The sequence below is a fragment of the Ambystoma mexicanum genome, chromosome 9 (genome assembly GCF_040938575.1).
Source record: "Ambystoma mexicanum isolate Mex_15411 chromosome 9, UKY_AmexF1_1, whole genome shotgun sequence".
NCBI classification, from domain to species: Eukaryota; Metazoa; Chordata; class Amphibia; order Caudata; family Ambystomatidae; genus Ambystoma; species Ambystoma mexicanum.
This window is the reverse complement of record NC_090931.1, coordinates 23,465,353-23,488,750: the sequence shown is the minus strand read 5'-3', so window position 1 is coordinate 23,488,750 and position 23,398 is coordinate 23,465,353. Positions and strand designations below refer to the sequence as shown.

Genomic DNA, 23,398 nt, shown 5'->3' with positions numbered 1-23,398 from the left:
TCTCTGCCTTGGTCAGTTACGTGGGAGGACCTTTGGTATCTCCGACACACAATGCAGGATTCTTCAGCCTGGTTACCTGGTCTTGTGTTTTCTGCCTTGAAGGTTTCTTCAAAGTAACAGCTTCCTGCCAAAGAGGTCAAGGGTGTTGCCCCACTCACAAACCTCTCGCACCTGGCCGTCTTTCTCCTTTCATGCAGCTGCTGACTCTAAACTGATGTATCTTTGTGTGTTTTGCTCTACTCAGAGTGTGCGCTCATGCTCCGTCTTTTATTCGTGTGGGAAGTGTAATGGAAGTCAGGTGTGATTGATTGTCGATAATTGTCTGACCTCGCCCGACCAAAGTATTGGGACATTTCATGTACACTGTGTGAGGCGAGGGGTTGAGTTTCTAAATATCCGATTGAATAGGATGTATAAAGGTGTTACAGGGAAGAGAGGGATACCGCGTCTCACCATCCGGTGTAAGACTCCCACCCCCGGGGACCCCTCCCACCGGTGTTCCTCCCACACTCGTCCACCCCCAGGGTCTGGATCCAAAGGCGAGGGCCATGACCTGGCCACCTGAGGGAGAGATCTGTGGGGACGAGTGATCTGGTTTATCACAGGTGCCATGCGGTATACAGCAAAAATCCATGTAAATAGTTTTAACATACAGAGGGACTTTCCACAGACCAAGGCCTAGGTGTAGCAGTGCCCTACTGCCAGCATTGCCATGCAAACATCAATGCAGGTAATCCTTATACTGACTCCTGGCCAGGGAATACCCATCTACCCACTAACCCAAGTGTAAGGAATCCCTATCCTCACACTAACCCATGACTAGGGAATCCCTATCCACATACTAACCTATGAGTAAGGAATCCCTATCCACACACTAACCCATGGCCAGCAAATCCCTATCCCACACACTAACCCAGGAGTAAGGAAGCCCTATCCTCACACTAACCCATGACTAGGGAATCCCTATCCACATACTAACCTATGAGTAAGGATTCCCTATCTACACACTAACCCATGGCCAGCAAATCCCTATCCCACACACTAACCCATGTCTAGGGATTCCCTATCCACACACTAACCCATGGCCAGGGTATCCCTGTAAACACATTAACCCATGACATAAGTAAGGCACCCCTAGCATCACAATGTCCCATGACAAGGGAATCCCTATCCTTACACTAACCCAGGAGTAAGGAAGCCCTATTCTCACACTAACCCATGAGTAAGGAAGCCCTATCCTCACACTAACCCATGACTAGGGAATCCCTATCCACATACTAACCTATGAGTAAGGAATCCCTATCCACACACTAACCCATGGCCAGCAAATCCCTATCCCACACACTAACCCATGAGTAAGGAATCCATATCCACACACTAACCCATGGGCAGCAAATCCCTATCCAACACACACACCCAGGAGTAAGGAATCCCTATCCTCACACTAACCCATGACTAGGGAATCCCTATCCACATACTAACCTATGAGCAAGGATTCCCTATCCACACACTAACCCATGGCCAGCAAATCCCTATCCCACACACTAACCCATGGCCAGGGTTTCACTATAAACACATTAACCCATGAGTAAGTCATCCCTAGCATCACAATGTCCCATGGAAAGGGAATCACTATCCTCACACTAACCCATGGTTAGGGAATCGCCATCCTTACACTAAGCTGGGACGATAGCTCAGGGGTAACACGTTTGCCTTGGATGCAAGACAATGCAGAGCAACTTCAGGTTCGAAACCCAGTCCTGCTTGGAGGCCGGTCTCTGGTATGAAGCAGGTTATAAAATATGAATTAATTTAACCATCACTAGGTATCCTATCCCTGTCCACACACTAACCCACGCTGTGTATCCTATCCTGACACTAACGCACGGCCAGGGAATCCCTATGCTCATTCACTTCCCTTTTTAGAGGCATCACTGTCTGTTTCCTCTAATGTAGATCCCCCTCTTCGCCATTTCCCTCTGCTATAGAATGTCACTCTCTTCTCATATCCTTGAGGTGATCCCCCCCACCCACTTAAACCCCTTTCCTCATGCTGGAGGTACTCCTCACTCGCTCCCCCTGTTGCACTGGGACTCTCTTGCAGCTTGTCTACTTGGCCGATACTGATACCCACTCCCCTCACCTCTCCCTTCTCTTAGAAGTCCATGCTTTGCTTTTGAAAAATAAACTTCTGGGGCACCAGTGGCCCAGGGATGAATATCGGTTTCTAAGCCATGAATCAGCACCACACCTCTAGTCAACTGAAGGGATCCAGACAGATTGGAAACACAAGTCAATTATAATCCTCCTTGTCCAATTTTGGTAACGTGGATGGAACGGCAGGCTTATCTCCGCATGGTCGTGGATCACTGGTTAGTGGCAGCACAGTGAAAATGACATGCATTACTCACCATAATAGCATTTCTGATGATTGTATCTGCTTTGATTCACATGCTGTGCGTATAGTCCGACATCTAGTGGAAATCACATAGTATTATATCCTTCTTTCGAAGATCGAAAGGGACGTCGACATGGGTGTGACTTTAACACTATCCCTAACGTGACGTGTAGTGTACCCAACGTCGAGGTCCTACTGGTTGTTTTTTTCTGCCGTGAGGGAGCCTTACAGTCTGCATGAGCGAGTACAGGAGAGAAGGTGTAAGAAGTCTACTTTCTTTCTATTCCTCGAGGGGAGGAAGGGTGGACGTATGTGAATCTAAGCAGATACAATCATCGGAAATGCTATTACGGTGAGTAATGCATGTCTTCTGATGCTTGTGGATCTGCTTAGAATAACATGCTGTGCATAGACTAGCGAGCAGTACCCAGAGATGGTTGTGGGATGTGTGAAGGAACAGTAGCAAAGAGATGTCTTAGCACTGGTTGTCCCACCTAAGAATCAGATCTAGAGTATGTATCCAGGCAGTAGTGTTGTGTAAAGGTGTGTACAGAACTCCAGGTTGCAAATGGAATCTAGAGGATCATTTGCCATAAATGCTATGGTAGCCCCTGTACCACGAGTAGAGTGTGCTCTAGACGTGAAGGGTAGATCTCTCTTGCAAGTGGACTTTAAGAGAATTGAAAACCAGTCCTGAATCTAATGGGTGAGTCAGGTAAAAGACAATATCTTAAGGGGACCATTCAATAGGATTGACGCCCTTGGTATTACACCAGGTAACAAAGTGCTTCCATTTGCTGGAGTAGCAGTATCTGGTGGTAGGTTTCCGTGTCTCTTTGAGTATATCCATGCATCTCTGAGGGAGCTGAAAGTGCCCGAACTCTATGACCTCAGGAGCCTGGCTGCTAAATTGAGAGTTTGAGGGCATGGATGTATTGTCTCTCCCTGATCTTGAGACAGCATGGTGTATGGGCATGGCAGCTTCCTGGTAGGGGAGACCGACATTGCCATGAGATGGGAGAACCAAGGTTGGCGGACCCTAATAGGGGCCACCAGGATTATCATGACTGGTTCTTGGTGCACCTTGTGCACTATTCTGTTGAGCAGGGAATCAGGGGGAAAAATGTAGACAAATCTCCCGGACCATGTTATCCAAAGACCGTTCTCCTTGGAGCAGTTCTGTGGTTACCTGGAGACATAATCTGGGCATTGTGCGTTCTCCAGAGTGGTTAACAAGTCGATCTCTGGGAAGCCCCATTGTGTGAAGACGTTCAGTAAAATGTCCTCCCGTAGCCACCACTTGAGTTCTACAAGTAGGGGGAAGTCTCTGCTGAGTACGTTTGCCAGAAGATTGAGTTCCTCTGGAACATGTTGTGAGAGGAGGAACATGTTGTGTTTGAGTGCCCACTTTCAAATTTTTTGGGACAGTTTGGACAGCCCTGGAGAGTGAGTGCCCCTTGTTTGTTTAAATAGAACATGGCCCTAGTACTATCCGTGAGGACTTGAACTGTTTTCCCCCGGAGGTGTGTTTGGAAGGCCTTTAACACTGCTAGCAGTTACAACAGGTTTATATGATTGGATGCTACTGCTGGAGATCACACGCCGTGCACTGTCTGTTGTAGGATGTGAGCCCCCCACCCACTCAGAGATGCATCTGTGGTGAGAGTGGCTTCTACTGCGGGGGTGGTGAAGGTCTTGCCTTGCAGAAGGTTTTCCCTTGACCACCACTCCAGAGACTGAATGAGGGCTGCCGAGACAACCACTAGATCGTCCCACTGACCACTGGCCTGACACCATTGGCTCAAGAGCCACTCCTGCATGGACTGCGAGACTTGTCGTTGGCCTCAAGCCCTGGGATCGTATCTCTCCAGCTCTGAAATACCTTCATTGGCTCGCAGTGGATGCAAGGATTACATTTAAAATGCTCTGCATTGTCCATAAGGCTTTCTGGGACCTGGGTTCCTTATACCTTAGATTATCCCTCTGCAAATACCTCCCCTCTCAAACCCTTCACTCCTCTACTTCTAACTCGCTCAGGGTCAGTCGTTTTTCAAAGAAACAAGCTGGGGGCAGATCTCTGTCTCCGGCTGGGGCCTCCCTTTGGTACAGCCTCCCGGCCACCCTGAAACTTGAGGAGAACCATCTCTGGTTCCGGAAGCACCTCAAGACATTCCTCTTTGCTTCTGCCTTTGACCCCCTTCTCCCCTTCTGATCTGTTTTTCTCTCTCGACATCGTGCACCTGGCCACGCTTTCGGGCCCAGGGACCTGCTCACCATGCCACCCTCCTGTACTGTCCCTAAGATTCCCCTTGCACTTGGGATCTGTATATGTACCCATACACTCCCCCTTTTTTTCTCTGCACTTGCCAGATATACTCTATCTGGCTAATCATGCACTTGTCTGGCACTTGATGGCTGCACTCCCTTTTTTCACTGACTTTTTTATTTATACATTGCACATATTATTTATTCAGTTTCTCTCCTTTGTTCCGCACTTTCCACCTCTCCAGCTCTCTCGCACTTTCCCCTTTTCCCTTTTTGCATGCACTTGTGCGTTCTTAATGTCACTGGGCCTAGTGAGATTGTTTGTTTTTGTTTCTCCCTTCTTCCCCTCCCTTTGCTTGGTCGCGCTCTGAAACACTTGTGTATGAGCGCGATATAAATAAAATATCATATCATATCATGGGGCGCAGACAAGTTGAGGAACTAGGTAGATGCAGGATGCCATCATTTCCATCAGTCGCATGACTTTGCATACGGTCACTTGATGGCTGGCTACATAGTGAGGGATCTGGAACAGCATGTTTTGGACCCTCTCGTTGGAGGAAAAGACGAGCCTGTCTTCTTTCTGAATTAGAGCCCCCAGAAATTGTTTGACTTGGCTGGGTGCTAGACTGGAATTTTTCTCATTGATAGAGGATCCTCGGCTGAAGAGGAGATCTACTGTCCTCTGGGTATTTGTCTGGCATGTTCCGTACAAATCCCCTGTTTTGAGCCAGTCGTCGAGGTAAGGATAGACTGGGATGGACTGCCTGCGCAGGTGAGCCGTTACTACCGCCAGTACCTTTGTGAACACCCTTGGGGCTGAGGAAATACCAAAGGGGAGAACCTTGAACTGATAGTGGGTGTCCTCTATCATGAACTTAAGGTACTTTCTGTGCGCTGGCAACATTGAAATATGAAAGTATTCATCTTTCATGTCCAAAGTGGCCATGTAATCCCCCTGCTCTATCAGGGGGATTACCTCCTGAGGGGTGGTCATCCAGAACTTCTGAGGTTTGACATACTTGTTTGAAGGGCAATGGTCTAGAACAGGGCGCATGTTGAGATCCTTTTCGGGTACAAGGAAATACACTGAATAAATACCCTAATTTACCAGGAGAAGGGGGACGACTTAGATGGTGCCCTTTTCCAACAGGACCTGAACTTCTTCAAGCAGGATGCGCGGGTGTTCTGGTGGCTGGCATCTGCTTCTCGGTGGGTGGTAGTGAGGTGGTCGGAGAAACTCAATACGATACCCGTGGGCAACGGTCCTTCATACCTACTGATCTGAAGTGACCCTCTCGCAGACGTGGATAAATGAAGAGAGGCGACCCCCGACCGGGGAAGGTTGGGAGGGGATCAAAAACAATAGGGTCCGAACTGCTGTAAATTTGATTGTAAATATTTATAAATAATAATTTCAATATTGAGTGTATCGTAACAATATCACTTCAACGACAAATTAGGGGCTGTATCATACTCTGAAAGCAATCGAGATAATCTCATGATTAAAAACAGAATTTATTTCCGTGAAGATTATGTTTCAACAAAAAGCATAATGATGAATAGATAAAACAGTCTTGCAATTATTAAACAAGTCTGAAGTTAAGCAATAAGACGGTAAACCAAGAGACATTGGGTCTAAACAGTCATTTGCTAGTGACAGTAAAGTGGAAAACAGAAAGAAACAGTGTCTGCATCTAACTTGGATATAGTGAAAAAACAGCATAAATTGTAAAGAAATACCTATTTCAGGTATGAACTTGTATTCAGCCAACACTCTGGTTACTAAGTTGATAATTTTATACAAAAAAACCTGTAAGATTTAAATTTAGTTTGCACATTTTTGAACAGGTCTGCCTACGTGTAAGTATCATTTCATAAACATGTTTCAAAACTTAATAATGAATAACTTGAATAGACATCTGGGACACGTTTCGGCAAATAAGCCACCTGTCTGGCAATTAACTCCAAAAGTTGCCTTCCTCAGGGTGAAAAAATCAACAACTGGACCCGATGACCGGGGCAGTGTGCCTTGGAGAGAGGCCAGGGATAACCTCACCAGTGTAGCATCATCACAAAGTAGTGCGACGAAGGAACAACCTCTGGCAGTCAGTCTGTGCTTTTCCCAGAAAACATAAGTCCATTAAATGCCGGATAGGACAAAAACATTTTGGTTCTTTTGTCACTGGTGAAAGTGCTGCGGGGTGAGTCGGAAAACTCTTGATTTCATAATATGAATCCGGATTGACAAACCTTAAATCATATTGAAATATCCAAAATGTTGAGGATTAATGCTCTCTAATCAATTTTAGAAGCTTTCGGCTGCAGGAGATAATGGGAGACAGCGGGCGGCTAACCTCATGTCTCCGAAAATGGAAAATGATATTGCAACAATGTCGCAAATAAATGTTGCAATGTGCTGCAGAACGGCCGAGTCGGTCCAGCTGAGAAAGAGCTCCAGCATGTACTCAAAGCTTGGGAGGGGACCTGAACCAGTGAATCACTTTGAGGAAGAGGCCGGGAAGCCACTGGGAGTAGGGTTTCTGCCTCTACCCTTGCCCCTACGAGAGCCTCTTTACTGGTATTGGACGTTTCCAGAGGAGCCTTGACCGGAGGACCAGGAATTATTTCCTGAGCTGTATTGCCTCTGGCGCGAGTCGGAGAAGGATTGGCCACGAAAGGACAGGCATGAGTTAGAGCCTCCACGCTGGTGAAAGGTTTTAGCCGTGATCTGGCTAAGTGACTTTAGAGTCTCATGTTTGTTCTTTGCCGTCTCTAGAGCGTTGTCAACCGCTTTCCCAAAAAGGTTTGAATCCTCCACTGGCCTGTTAATTAGAGAGGCCTGGTGAGAACAGACTTTCTGTCTCCATCAAATCACATACTCCTACCCTATGAATGGGGTCCCCCTGCGGGGGGTTCCTACTTTAAACGCATGTATGAGACATGACAGCTCACTGTCATTGATACTAAGTGGCAGGAGCTGGCTTCAGGTTGACACAGATGCATATCAAAGCTGTTGGGATTCCCTGTCTTTTGTTAGCCCTGTTTCAATGTGACTATCATCAGTATGTGGCACTTCCACCAGCAGGGCCAACAAAGGATAGGGCAGATCCATGGAGCCTTTGTTATTTAATTAGACTGACTATGGCTGGAGGAAGGGTTTGCCCTCCCCCTTTTGAGATGCCTTGATGGACTCCTGGGTGTCACATTCCAACTAAATATGACAGGGTGGGGCTCCACCTGCCGGGTGTGTCCACCCAGAGTACACAGGTCTATGAGTATGCCGTGCAGTGAGGATAAGAAAATGTGTGCAGATTAGCCCCAAACATTTTCCAAAGGTTGGTCTACCATCATTCAATTTCATATAACATTTTTAAAAAGTCAAGGTGAGCGCACACCCACCGTGCGGATGGCCGAATTCCTCACATTCCTCCATCTGCAGAAGTAAGTCTCCTAGTTCCGGGATGCAGGTGGAATCTTCCTCTCCCACTCTGCGCGCTTGTGGAATCCATATTAAGTTCCATTGGCTGGGGAATGCTTTGCATCGGGGCTACACTGAAGGAATCCATAGTTGGAGTGGTAATCATAGCTGGAGAATCTCCTTCCCAAATTCCATCTATGAAAGGGATCCCGCACCCACTGTCCTCACTGGAATATTCCCAGATGACTCTTGCCCCTAGGAGGTGAACACTTCCTCCTCACTGTGGCATGACTCGTGTGGTGGCAGTCTCTCACCATCCTTGGGGAGTAGTCCCTGGATGCGCTACCTGCTGGCGTTCCTTCATTCGGGTTCATCTGTAACCTCCACTATTCCTGCTGCGGGTTATACTCCTTCTTATACAGGAAAACCCAGTCATACATGTAAAGGTGGTCCACGGTCAACTGCCCACATACGCCAATATGCAACATCTTGCTCCCTACTGGCCACAGCCTTAATGTATCTCAGTGAGTACAGCTTTCTTGAGGGCCACAGGGTGGTGATGGGTTAATTACATCACTGACAGGTTTGGACAATGATAAACTCTTACCCAAGTTAAGAAGTTAAGGGTGCCCTGGGGACTAAAGGTGGGTGATGGCTCCGGCAGAAGTAGAACAAGTCTCCTAGGGGTCTGGAGGTGAGTGGTGGCTCGCACATAAGTAGAACACATGTCTTAGGGGTATTGAGGTGAGTGATGGCTCTCACATAGATAGAATGCCTATCCTAGGGGTCTGAGGTGAGTGGTGGCTCAATGCTCTCACATAAGTAGAAGAAGTGTCCTAGGGAGTCAGGCAGTGAGTGGTGCCTCTCACATAAGTAGAGGTCTGAGGTAGTGGTGGCTCTCACATAGATAGAACAGGTGTCCTAGGTGTCTTGAAGTGAGTGATGGCTCTCACATACGTAGAAACGTGCTCTGGGGTTTGGAGGTGAGTGATGGTTCTCACATAAGTAGAACAAGTGTCCTAAGTGTCTGGGGGTGAGTGATGGCTCTCACATAAGTAGAACAATTGTCCTAGGTGTCTTGAGGTGAGTGATGGCTCTCACATAAGTAAAAAAAAGTGTTCTAGGTGTCTTGAGGTGAGTGATGGCTCTCACATAATTAGAACAAGCGTCCTAGGTGTCTGGGGGCGAGTGACGGCTCTCACATAAGTAGAACAATTGTCCTAGGTGTCTTGAGGTGAGTGATGGCTCTCACATAAGTAAAAATGTGTTCTAGGTGTCTTGAGGTGAGTGATGGCTCTCACATAAGTAAAAAAGTGTCCTAGAGGACTGGGGGTGAGTGATGGCTCTCGCATAAGTAGAACACGTGTCCTAGGGTTCTCAAGGTGAGTGATGGCTCTCACATAAGTAGAACAAGTGTCCTCGGGATATAGAGGTGAGTGATGGCTCTCACATAGATAGAACAGGTGTCCCAGAGGTTTGAAGGTGTGTGATGGCTCTCACATATGTAGAAAGTGTCCTGGGGTCTGGAAGTAAGTGATGGCTCTCACATAGGTAGAGCAAGTGTCCTGGGGTCTGGAAGTAAGTGATGGCTCTCACATAGGTAGAGCAAGTGACCTGGGGTCTGGAAGTAAGTGATGGCTCTCACATAGGTAGAGCAAGTGTCCTGGGGTCTGGAAGTAAGTGATGGCTCTCACATAGGTAGAGCAAGTGTCCTGGGGTCTGGAAGTAAGTGATGGCTCTCACATAGGTAGAGCAAGTGTCCTGGGGTCTGGAAGTAAGTGATGGCTCTCACATAGGTAGAGCAAGTGTCCTGGGGTCTGGAAGTAAGTGATGGCTCTCACATAGGTAGAGCAAGTGACCTGGGGTCTGGAAGTAAGTGATGGCTCTCACATAGGTAGAGCAAGTGTCCTGGGGTCTGGAAGTAAGTGATGGCTCTCACATAGGTAGAGCAAGTGTCCTGGGGTCTGGAAGTAAGTGATGGCTCTCACATAGGTAGAGCAAGTGTCCTGGGGTCTGGAAGTAAGTGATGGCTCTCACATAGGTAGAGCAAGTGTCCTGGGGTCTGGAAGTAAGTGATGGCTCTCACATAGGTAGAGCAAGTGTCCAGGGGTCTGGAAGTAAGTGATGGCTCTCACATAGGTAGAGCAAGTGTCCAGGGGTCTGGAAGTAGGTGATGGCTCTCACATAGGTAGAGCAAGTGTCCTGGGGTCTGGAAGTAAGTGATGGCTCTCACATAGGTAGAGCAAGTGTCCTGGGGTCTGGAAGTAAGTGATGGCTCTCACATAGGTAGAACAAGTGTCCTGGGGTCAGAAGTAAGTGATGGCTCTCACATAGGTAGAGCAAGTGTCCTGGGGTCTGGAAGTAAGTGATGGCTCTCACATAGGTAGAGCAAGTGTCCTGGGGTCTGGAAGTAAGTGATGGCTCTCACATAGGTAGAGCAAGTGTCCTGGGGTCTGGAAGTAAGTGATGGCTCTCACATAGGTAGAGCAAGTGTCCTGGGGTCTGGAAGTAAGTGATGGCTCTCACATAGGTAGAGCAAGTGTCCTGGGGTCTGGAAGTAAGTGATGGCTCTCACATAGGTAGAGCAAGTGTCCCGGGGTCTGGAAGTAAGTGATGGCTCTCACATAGGTAGAGCAAGTGTCCCGGGGTCTGGAAGTGAGTGATGGCTCTCACATAGGTAGAGCAAGTGTCCCTGGTCTGGAAGTGAGTGATGGCTCTCACATAGGTAGAGCAAGTGTCCCGGGGTCTGGAAGTGAGTGATGGCTCGCACATAGGTAGATCAAGTGTCCCGGGGTCTGGAAGTGAGTGATGGCTCTCACATAGGTAGAGCAAGTGTCCCGGGGTCTGGAAGTGAGTGATGGCTCTCACATAGGTAGAGCAAGTGTCCCGGGGTCTGGAAGTGAGTGATGGCTCTCACATAGGTAGAGCAAGTGTCCCGGGGTCTGGAAGTGAGTGATGGCTCTCACATAGGTAGAGCAAGTGTCCCGGGGTCTGGAAGTGAGTGATGGCTCGCACATAGGTAGATCAAGTGTCCCGGGGTCTGGAAGTGAGTGATGGCTCTCACATAGGTAGAGCAAGTGTCCCGGGGTCTGGAAGTGAGTGATGGCTCTCACATAGGTAGAGCAAGTGTCCCGGGGTCTGGAAGTAAGTGATGGCTCTCACATAGGTAGAGCAAGTGTCCCGGGGTCTGGAAGTAAGTGATGGCTCTCACATAGGTAGAGCAAGTGTCCCGGGGTCTGGAAGTAAGTGATGGCTCTCACATAGGTAGAGCAAGTGTCCCGGGGTCTGGAAGTAAGTGATGGCTCTCACATAGGTAGAGCAAGTGTCCCGGGGTCTGGAAGTAAGTGATGGCTCTCACATAGGTAGAGCAAGTGTCCCGGGGTCTGGAAGTAAGTGATGGCTCTCACATAGGTAGAGCAAGTGTCCCGGGGTCTGGAAGTAAGTGATGGCTCTCACATAGGTAGAGCAAGTGTCCCGGGGTCTGGAAGTAAGTGATGGCTCTCACATAGGTAGAGCAAGTGTCCCGGGGTCTGGAAGTAAGTGATGGCTCTCACATAGGTAGAGCAAGTGTCCTGGGGTCTGGAAGTAAGTGATGGCTCTCACATAGGTAGAGCAAGCGTCCCGGGGTCTGGAAGTAAGTGATGGCTCTCACATAGGTAGAGCAAGCGTCCCGGGGTCTGGAAGTAAGTGATGGCTCTCACATAGGTAGAGCAAGTGTCCTGGGGTCGGGTGGTGGGTGATTGCACTGTCATAGGAAAGGTGGCCCCAGGGGACTGGTAAGATGGTGATGGCCCTGCAAGAGGTAGGAAGGGAACCGGTAAGCACTTCAGATCACACAGCAACTGAAAGGACTGGTTCGAGTCATACGCGGAACCAACGGCGTATCAGGGTTTCAGTCACAGCGGGTCAGTGTGGCGTTGCATGTCTCAAACCAACTTCATTATAGTAATTATAAACAAATATGTTTATTAAATTAATGATGTTTTAGGGTTAGAATGGTACCCCAGTGCTCAAGGAAAGATGTAGGCATGTCAATTGAGAGTCCAATGTACAGGGTGAATGCTGAGTTATTGAAGGCAGTGAAGTAATAACTTTTGTTTAAGTGCATTAATGGTTCTCCTCAGGAATTGGAATATTGGGTTTTTCTATGAATTCTAATTATATTACTCTTCAATAAATACCACCAAAAAAAAGTTTTAGAAAAAACAACTTCAGTGCCTACCTGGGTTTCTGTGACAGTGGCTGTTTTGGGAGCCAGCGGGTTAGTCAGGGTGATAGTGTACAGGATGACACGAGTCTGGTTGCCATTTTCTTCCTTCTTCCAAGGGTGAAAAATTACCTCTAGAAGAAACATAAGTCTTATTAAAAGTGGATGGGGCGAGTCTTCATCATCCAACTGAAGATAAGACAATAGTGCCTTGAGTGCAGGTGCCAGAGACTTCCAATGCAACAAAGACCTTAACAGAGGGCCAATAATCTGACACACGTGAATGGGGAGCAATTACTCCAAGGCTGTGAAGATTGCGTGGCTTCTTGTAATCATCATGACCTGCTATCATCATAACCCGCAATCATCATGACCTGCTATCATCATAACCCGCAATCATCATGACCTGCTATCATCATGACCTGCTATCAATCATCATAACCCGCAATCATCATGACCTGCTATCAACACCTGCAGTCATCATGATCTGCAATCATCATGATCTGCAATCATCATGACCTGCAATCATGACCTGCAATCATCATGACCTACTATTATCATGACCTGCTATCATCACCTGCAATCATCATGACCTACTATCAGCATGACCTACTATCATCATGACCTGCAATCATCATCATGACCTGCAATCATCATCATGACCTGCCATCATCATCACATGCAATCATCATGACCTGCAATCAATCTTCATGACCTGCAATCAATCATCATGACCTGCTATCATCACCTGCAATCATCATGAGCCACAATCATCACCTGCAATCATCATGACCTACTATCATCATGACCTGCTATCATCATGACCTGCAATCATCATCATGACCTGCTATCAACATGACCTGCCATCATCATCACATGCAATCAATCTTCATGACCTGCAATCAATCATCATGACCTGCTATCATCGTGACCTGCAATCATCATGACCTGCAATCATCATGACCTGCTATGGCCAAGGGCCACTGTGGCATTCTTTAAATGGAGGACTGAAGGGGGTGGTATTCACATAAAATTCACTTAAAAAGAAATGAAAATGACGCATACAGTGATACAGGACACCGTGCATAGCCCTGGAAGTCACAGATTCCCTGCCTGGGCCTGAGGTGCAAAGATGTGCCTGCATCGGACTCCCCCCGCCACGCCACCAAACACCTGCAGGCAACCACGGGCATTCGCAACCACGACACAGACTATGCAATACCCCTGTGGCCCAGATAGAGAAGGGGCTCCACAGGCATCGACTGTAACTCCCCCCCGTTCCCCAGTGGCCCTAAACTGAGAAGGGGTCCGCAGACATTGACTGTAACTCCCTCCCCAGTGACACTAAGCAGAGAAGGGCCCCCACAGACACCTTCTGTATACTCCCACATTCCTCTGTGGCCCTAAGCAGACATTGACTGTAACCCCCCGCCGACCCCCCACACACACCCTCCGCCAATCTGCACATACTGTACACTAGGTGCTACAACCTTCGGGTCGCCTAATGTTTTGAGCCTCGACTCCAGCCTTAGCCCATATAATGAATGCATGTGGCTGGTACCTGAAAGGTCGGGGTCGAGCCCCACCTGTCATGCCAACATTATGAAAGTGTTATGAAGTTAATGGCGTTTAATAAGTGTTGCCTGTGAGGCCGTCCCCCTGAATATGCCTAACATCTGAAATTTTAAAAATACTCTCGGGATGGGGGACAGAGGCCCCAAATCCGGGACAGTGCCAGCAACATCGGGAGCACACATCTACCCTATGTGCCCAGGAAGGGAGAGCAACATGTCACTCACTCAGGGCCAGAGAACCCTGCATGCCGAGGGCTTAAGCGAAGCCGGGATGGAAGAGGAGCTGCGTCCACAGAAATAGAGCCATGTTTTAGACTTAAAGGGGCGCGTCCATGCACTTTTGGGAGTGCACTGGCGTGATGGGATAGGCTCAAGCCTCGGCATGGTGGCTTCGACACAGAGTGATCCGCGCAAAGATGTATGTGCACGAATCACGTGCCATGCGGCGACAGGGGAACGTCCTGTGTGATCGTGTGCTCTCTGCAGTGACACTGAAGGTGACGAGAAGACAGCACAAGATGGAGGAGGCACTCCGATAACCAGGGCAGGGTCCTCCTTCTCCCTCCTCCGGGGGTAAGGGGGAGGGATAAGCCAAAATGCGCCAAAAGCGCTGGGAAAGTCCGCAAAAGGGCAACAAAAGAAAGGGACGGACTAAGCCTCATATAAGCGGCGGGCGCTGGCTGCACAGACCACAGCCTGCAGCAGAAGGACGCCCGCCCACTGACGACAAGATGGGTCTTTCATTTTCGTTTTGTTCCAGCTTCTTGTTCATGTGGATTGGAATCGCGGAGGCTGGCGTTCCGGCGCGGATGTTCCAGTGTTCGTGGTGGAGAATCCCAGTGTTCCGGCATGGGGTTCGGTTCCTGTCGGGTAAGGAGCGTCGGGTCACGGCGCATGAGTGTGAGGGGAACGGTGAGGGAGAGAGCCGGCCAGATAGAAGAGCGAGGAGAGGGCTCGCTTTGAGTTTAGTTTAGCAGAGGGGGGATTACCCATGGAGCGCACCGGTTATGCGGACGACGGGCAATATCATTGTTATTGAGCATGCTGCGACTAAAACATACAGCCGGCGCTAGTTATAATCAGAGGTTGTTGCAATAGCACAGAGCAGGACGTGCTGCCTCCGCACGAGGCGTGCGATTGCATAATGCATTACAGCCTGTTTCGAGTCGTGGGAATATCGGGATTTGGCTCCCGAATTTCGTGAACTTGCATTTCTTGATGGCTATTAAATGGGGAACTTTACCGCTTGGTGGGACCTGGAGGCAAGGTGATGGCTGCGCCACGTTAGTGGTCGGATCACGGTTGGGAAATTGCGAAAGAGTGCATTCGGAAACTGTTTTTGTTGGTCATCGGGACGTTTCCGTATGTTTGTGCCTCTAGCTCCATGTTGAATAATGGCATTTTAGTGCATTCAGAGCACTTAAACGTTGTTTTCTTTTTTGTTTTGAGGTCATTTTCGTCTTGACCTATCAAGAAGTGGTCAGCGGTCGAAGTGTACGAAAAAAAGTAGTGGAACTATGTTCCCTGCTGGCCTGCACCCACTCCCCACAAACCCCATCGTCACATCCCCTCCCACACACAAAGCACACCACCAAACACTTGCACCTGCTGTTTAAGGGAATGTCCAGTGCAGTGCAATGAAAGTGCAAGTTTCAACTTCTTCCTACACTTTTATTTTAAAACGAAACCATTTCGGAACAGTTTCTCCTTGAAATAAAAATATAGGAGCTGTAAAAGGTAATTAAAAAAAGTAGAGGAGCACGCTCCCGGCCTCTCCCGACCACGTTGCAATCCTTCCTCTAGTTAACGATGGCAGCTAAGGTGCTGAATTTAGGCCCCCTCTCTCTGGAGTTGTGATTTCGAGTCCCACCACGGCCAAATATTTTGTACGCCCATTAGATTTTCATGCTGGTTTTTTAATGTTGAATGCGTTTTGAGCATTTTGGTGTGTTTTGTACCTGTTTATCCCTTCCGTCGCAATACGTGTGTTATCCTACCCTGTGTGCTTCTAAAAGGGATTATTGGAAATACACCATGATTCGAATTTCCAGAAAGCACAGGAACTATATGCATAATGTGGCTGTAGAGTTCTTAGAAACCTTCCAGAATTATTTGCCAAAACGTGATGACATGAAGGAAGGAAGAAGGCGGCGTGGAGAGTAGAGAAGGCTTGTGAGAGGAAGTGAAAGCCCACATGGACACTAGCGTCTAAATGACAGCAGGAAAGCGAGGGGTTGCAATGCGAAGCGGTGCAGTGAGCAGGGACAGAAAGGAAAACTACTTCGTAGGGGGGGCATCTGTTAGTTAGCCTTCGTAAGGTACCCTGTACGGCAGAGCTGAAGCACAGATCACGCGCACACACAACAAAATGGGCGGTCCGGTGCTTCAGGGCTACATTCAAAGCGCAGGGTAATGCAGGCATCGCGGGAAAAGCGGTCGGGATAAGGAGAAAAGAAACAGGCTTAGGTGTACTTGAGAGTGGGAATGTGGGAAAAAGGCGCACGATAATCCCTGGGAAGGTTTGGTGGCAATCGTACGGTGTGGGACGTGTAGACGTTTCACTGGTTAGCCAGACAAACATGTGCTATAGGACACAGTGCGGGTCTAGGTTACGGAATGCAGCGAAGGCAGGGTCGAGACAGCACTCTGTGGTGTAGGGGCAAAGCAAGTTGGCCAGGGGTTGTACAGTAATCAGGGAGCAGGCTATGGTTGATTTGAATTGGGAGCTACCTTGCGGATTTGCTGCTGTGCATCCATTATGCATCTTTCGGCTTATGGTCGTTGACAGGCTCCCATGCCACAGGCGCAAGAACACAGGTTGTCAATGCAGCACAGTTCGGCGTACTGTACTGCAGGGGAAATGTACTTGTGCTACAGAGCAAGGTGTGGCAGGGGAATAGCATTGGGACTGCTGTGGCATTGGTGCCGCATTCTCCGGTATGGTTGATGGGAGCATTTCACTAACATATGGCAATGTTAGGAGTAGCTTCATTCATGGCCTCTGCGTAACACGTTTTCCGACCATATGTTGAGCCCTATCAGGGCAACTTAGTTGGCTAGGAGCAAACTAATGCCATATGCGATAAGGATATATCGCAACCGGAGGGCGTGCGGTCACTGAAGAGTGGTGTCGCACGGAAAGGGAAAGTGCAGGCTGGGGGCGTGTGCCTCAATTGAGTGGGCATTTAGGTGGACTTAATTGGGTGCATTGGGGAGCACGCTGGGTACAGTAATCCCGCCTGAACAGGGGCGCCTAGTATTGACAGGATTTTGAATACGTTGAGTACAGGAGCAGTATGGTGACCCAAACTGGGGGTTTGTTGGCCAAATTGATTAGAACAGGATTGCAGCATTGAACTAAAGTGATTATCATGATGGGGTGGCCAGCCCCGGGCCCGCGTCCATTGGGTTGTGCTGGCGCGGAACAAAGGTAAGGATTGTAAGCACGCTTATTTCCCTGCTGGGGCTAAGGCACTAGCCATTCAGGGAACAGATTACAGACTATTATACAGGATGACGCAAGGTGGCGAGGCGGCCACAAATATTGCACTTGTGGATAGCTTTTGGTGCAGGCATCGAGTAACAAGGTGCAGTGAATTGGCAATCCAGGTGCCTGTATGGTGAGGCAGAGTTGCTTAAGTGTACGCCGCACGTTAAGTTATTATATGGCTGCCGTAACACGCCTATAATCAGGAGTTTCAAAAGCACTGTTGCAGCTTCACGGACTGCCATGCATATTTGAAATCAGGAGGTGGCTTCCTATTGTATCGCTTGCAGCAGTAGGCGTATGGTAGTAACGGCGCACAGGTAGCTCTCTTTGTTATTCTAAGACAGTTATAACGCATCTATACACAAGTGTTTGGAGGCGTGGTTGTGCATGAAGGGGTGAGGCGTGCTTGTGCATGAAGGGGTGGGTCCCCTCCCACTTGCCACCATCTCAGGGGATTACCAGGCATATTTCAAATGTGCTGTACCTGACTAGTGTATATGCGTGGGGCGAATTTCAGTTGGGATGGAATTTGGGCGGTTTATCGCTTACAACGGCTTGCTTATGGTCAGGTGCCGGGGGCTGGTGCCACAGGGGTAAGAGTAAACCTTTGTCAAGGTGGCACATTTTAAAGTAATGCAGAGGGAATATATTTGTGCTAGGCCCGCACAAGGGAGGAGAGCCAGGGGGTTCATGGAACTTCTGTCCACGAAAGGAATGGTAGGTCATGGTAAGGGGTATATCTGGTTTGGGCAAGGGTTGAAGGTTCATGAGGTGCCCAGGTCAGTTACTGATCCGCCGAGGTGGATGCACGAGAGGGTATACCTCACGAGGCAGGTTGGCCAGCTTTGGGACATGGTGGGGTACCATACCACTGCAAGGCCTGGTAGTTGTAAGGGCACTGGAGTGGGGGAGAGGGCCCGGGTTACCCATTGAGCTGCGTAGGCTAACAGGAAGGATATGGATACACAGCTCAACTTATTAGTGTTTGCGCACTGGGGCAAATTGGTTACAAACCCCAGGGGCGCCAGGCGTAACAGCAAAGCGCATGGGTATAAATAAAAGGGAGGATACGTTTAGAGCTTGATTGGGGCTAGGCAGGGAGCAGTTTAACAGGAAAGGAAGTAAAGACGGAGCTGGAGGGGCGGTGGAGCACGCAATACTCTGGGAAAAGTTGTCTCATTCAAAAAACAGATGTCAACTTAGTGAGGAATAACTCAGCGGACTGGTGATGGGGCACTGGGGGTAAACTGGTTAAGCTAGTTTGGTTAAGTGGGGAGCAAAGGAGCATGAGCAGAAATGAAGTCAGCAGGTGGATGACACGGGGGTTAGCGAGATTGCTAATGTTATGACTGTGGGGTCATGTGGCCAGCATTGCCAACGCTACAAGGTAAATTGGGAAAAAGGCATCATTCTCTGAAATAAGGTGTTAGGAGAGGCACGGGGGACATCGTTAGCATTGGAGCTAGGGTTCTATAGGTGAACAGGTCGGCACGGCCAACCCAGCCGTTCAATCCTTCGGGGGTTAATAAAAGAATACCATGGGCTGGGGGACGTCTGGTAGGTAGTAGTCTGGGTTTTGGTAAAACGCTACTATGGCTGCGAAGCCTTGGCCTACATAATGAATAGAAGAGAAGAAAGGGGTCTGTTTTAAGGGAAAGAGGTTGGCCCAGCAGCTCTTGGTCATGAATGGCACTCCCTCGGGCCGTTATTATTCCCGCAAGGGCAGGCAAGCCATAGAGGATCATGGTAGGGGAGATTGGGCCTGCATGACAAATGCCAATGGAATTAAAAGGTCAGCTTCTCCCGTCGGAAATGGCACAAGCCCGGGGATTCTTGTGGGGGTGAGTTTAGCCTGATAAAAAGGGAGAGGACTGAGGCAAAGGGGAAGTAAGGCAAAGGTGATGTCTGAAAGTCTAACTAAGGAATAAAAGCTCTACTTCACCCGTCAAGAACGGCGCTCCTCCAGCATGGTAGCTATGGCAGGGGCAGGCAGAGCAAGGATAGGTTGGTTGAGGAGCATTAGCCAGATATAATATGGAGGGAACTTACTGCGGGTGCAGTAGGGCGTACGGGTTGACCGGAAAGCCGGGTTAAAAGCTGGAGCCGGTGGATGAGCCATTGCAAAGCCGGAAAGGTCTTCACTCTTTCAGACCAGCGCCTCTTGGGAGCCTAAACGGCGGGGGCGTCTGGTGGTAGCAATTTGGGCTCAGCTTCCCCCCAACAAGCAGCCTGTCTTAGACAGGAAGGACAGAGTGATTCGTGGCTATTATGGACTTTGAAAAAAAGGGGAAGCAGGTTTTGGATGGGGCATGGAGGTTTTAGAGAAATTGTGCACAAAGTGCACTAAGCTCCTGGAACTAAGAAAGAGGAAAGGGGGAGCTCCGGTGGGCGGTAACCCACCTTTGCCATGGCGGTGTTGTGGTGATCAGTGACAAGAGACAGACTCTGAATGAGCCATTGCACAGCTGGAAGGGTCTTTGCTCTTCTTGGACCAGCATTTCTTGGGAGCCTAAGCGGCGGGGGTGCCTGGTGGTAGCAATGAGGGCTTAGCTTCCCCAAAACAAATGGCACTCTCCCAGCCCAGGAACACCTGTAGGGGCAGGCTGGTCTCAGGCACTATGGGTTGGGAGAATTACGCCTACTGTGGACTTGGGTGTTGGGAAAAGGGGGAAGCAGGTTTTGGAAACGGAGCAGTCACCACACCTTTGGAACTATTTTCACAATAGTTTGCTGTGTTTTCTATTATGTGTGAAAATAAATCTGTGGCCTTTTATGCCAAAAAGAAGACCCGTCTCATTCCGCACCTTACTGGGGGGGAGAAGAAAGGGGCCAAGAGGAATGAGCAAGTGTGATGTATATTGGTACAAAGATGGACAAATGCCCAGGTTATGCAGCACTCCAGATACACAGGAGCAGGAGTGCTGATGTCCTAAAAGTGCCCTGTAGCCCACAACCCCTACCGTGCACCCTCACGAGCACCACCCACCGGGTACGCACCAGAGAAGCGTCGCTGCTCCATGAAATCCTTCTGGAACGGGGAGTCCGTGAAGAGCAAGTCGAACAGCTTGTCCACGTTGAAATTAAACACTTCATTCATGTACTGGCGGCCATTGAGGTCCTCGTAGAACGCCTGGACTTCACCTGCTTGTGAAAGGACGGATTGAGGGGGAAAGGAAGGAAAGGAAAGAAAGGAAGGAAGAAGAGGAAAGGGAGGAAGGCAGAAGAAGAAGAAGAGGAAGGAAGGAAGGAAGGAAGGAAGGAAGGAAGGAAGGAAGGAAGGAAGGAAGGAAGGAAGGAAGGAAGGAAGGAAGGAAGGAAGGAAGGAAGGAAGGAAGGAAGGAAGGAAGGAAGGAAGGAAGAAAATGATTGGGGAAAGACAGGAAAGGAAATTAAGGGGAAAGGAGAAGAAATGAACAGGAAGAAAAGGCGGAGGAAAGGAAAGCATGAGAGAAAAGGAAAAGAAGGAAGAGGAAATGAAGGAAATAAGAGGAAAGAAAAGAAGGGGAAGGGAGGAATAGAAAAGGAAGGAAGGAATCGGGAAGGATAGAAGGAAAGGAAAAGTAGGAAGGGGGAGGAAAGGAATACAAGAAGAAGAAAGCAATGGGAAGGAAGGAAGGGAGAAAAGTTAGGAAGAGGAAAGAAAGGGAAGGAAAGGAAAGAAAGGAAGCAAAAGGAAAGGAAAGAAAGGAAGGAATAGGGAAGGACGGAAGGACATTTAAGGAAAGTATACATTGAACTTATAAGTATTTTTGTCATTGTATTTACAGTCCAATTTTAAAACAAAAATATTTGATAATTGATAGGTGTGCGTGTGTTTGTGAGAGTGTGCGGAACACTGCGTTGCAAACAGCAACACAGTGGTATGTTCAGTAACATATGTGTGTACTGTAATACAACATATATGAAGAGAGATCAGATGAACTGCCCCTTTCTCAATCCGCTTGGTTCAAGTTAACAGGAGTGGTATTACATCTCTTCTCTGCTAATCACAAAATAGGGATTCCAGACATGATTGTAACAATGTTTCATAGTACAAATTTTATTAATTAACAAATCTAATATTTTAAGGACTCCCAGAAAGCCTAAAAAACAATTTCAGCATTTCAATATACTTTATTAAGAACACCCAGTGTTTTCTGTGAGGTTTCTCAAGCGGATTGAGAAAGGGGTATTTGATCTGATCTCTCATTATATATGCTACATCGTCCCTATAGCAGACTAACCCCCCGTCAACAAAAATGAGGAACAATAAACCATATAGTGCCACTGTAATACAACATACAATACATTTGCACACATGTGGGCACTGTGACTCCAGTTTGAAACTTTTAGAACAACTTCTGAGAAGCAACATCATGGTGGCCGAGTATTCTTTGCATAAAATAAAGGGGACAAGCATTAGTTCACCCGGACACGTGCCTGCAACCCCCTGGTGCCGCTACACGTGTGTGCCACTGGTCACGGATCACCTCGTCTCCAGGTAAACATTTTATTGAAATGCCTTTTCCTTCCCTTCAGTGGAGGCAGAGCGATAACATTTTGAACACCTTGCCTTGTAGTCTCTGCATTGTGGGTTTAATTTAGCGCCCTTCCTGCCCCCCCCAAACTGATATGCAATTAGCAAATCACCTTCTACATTACACTAGCACCTTGCACCTCCCATGCCGACCCCAGAAACACACCTTCTCCACATTTAGCACCCCACTTCCACGCTGAGCCTTCTGCTTTCATGTCCTGGAGCCAAAACCAATAACATCCATTTAATGTCGCTGGGGCTGGACTTTCCTGGGAGCTGCCCACATATCATGAGAGCAGAGATCCAACTTGCAATATTCCAGGAGTCCTTCTGCAAGCCTGAGTGCCAACCCACCAGATCCTGAGAGCCAGGATGTGTTTTAAATTGAAATGTGGGTGTATTTCATTTTACTTTTGGCCCTCAATTGTAATCCTGCTAGCCCAGAGCTTTTCCTTACCACTTTCTTGTATATTTCTCCTACTGTCCACCCTCTCTTTACTTGCTCATGGCGTTATCTGTTTCTCCTATCTACTCTAACTGCTTCTCTATTTACTATCCTTCCCTTCTCACTAAGTCTGGGAAGAAGAAATTCAAAAAGGATATCCTGGCATCAAACCCAGGTCTCCCCATCGCTGACATCTATTCCAGCGCCTCTGCCAGACAAACCCTCACTGGCATCCTCTTTGTCGTTCCTTCACCTGATCTTTGGACCCCTCATATGATCTCTGTGCTCTGTCCTGTCTCCTCCTCTCCCATTAATGTGGGCACCCACTGGGAAGTCCTCATGGACTCCTTTGACTCCTCCAGAGTCATCATTAATGTCTACCTTAATGGCACTGTCATGGTGCAAGGCCCTCAGGCCAATCTCTTCTTTGATAGACGGTTCCTTCACCTCATCAACTTTCTCTTACCCCCACCTGTCTCCTACTCCCCTCCCTTGGCTTCCTTGCCCTCTTTTCCTTCCCCCTCTACCCCATCTGAAGCTGCCTCAACACCTCTGCAGGGCATACCCCTGATTTGTACCCCTCCCCGGAAGGTCTTTAAGGCTGGCATCCTTCTTCATCTTGCCACTCTCAACTCTCACTCAGCTGTCAAACACTCCTCTGACATCTGCCGCCTCCTGGAAGAACTTGACCTCGATGTCCTCAGTCTCACCGAGACATGGTAAACGGCCATCTCTGTCACAAGCTTTGACACTCTCCTCCCTGACGGCTACAAGATCCTCTTCTCCCCCAGATCCAACCGACCTGGAGGGGGTGTAGCCCTGATCTTCCCTGAGTGGATTTCTGCCTCCATCATCCTCACTTAGACTTACTCTTCTTTGGAAAGCCTTGTCTGCAGGCTCTCTCTCTCACCTAACCACCCTCTCACTATTGCTACTCTTTACTAGCCCTGTGGTCAAATTACCTCTTTTCTCTGGGAGTGGGCGGACCTCTCCTCCTGCCTACTGGCCTCAGCCAGTCAACTCGTTCTCATTGGTGATCTCACCATCCAGCTTGACTCTCCTTGTCCCTCATCTGTACTCTT

General features: G+C 48.6%; 1 protein-coding gene across 11 annotated transcripts in view; it reads right to left on the bottom strand.

The window, feature by feature from the left end:
• GRAMD1B (GRAM domain containing 1B) overlaps nucleotides 1–23,398 on the bottom strand; it is a 1,544,984-nt gene that overhangs the window by 117,552 nt on the left and 1,404,034 nt on the right. For 8 of the 11 annotated variants that reach the window (XM_069614089.1, XM_069614092.1, XM_069614091.1 and 5 more), the window contains 2 exons: nucleotides 20,353–20,499; nucleotides 12,307–12,425 (listed from right to left, as the gene is read on the bottom strand). In XM_069614089.1, coding sequence (XP_069470190.1) covers nucleotides 12,307–12,425; nucleotides 20,353–20,499 — 266 coding nt within the window. The remainder of the gene's footprint in view (nucleotides 1–12,306; nucleotides 12,426–20,352; nucleotides 20,500–23,398) is intronic. The other 3 variants (XM_069614090.1, XM_069614095.1, XM_069614097.1) reach the window with 1 other exon arrangement.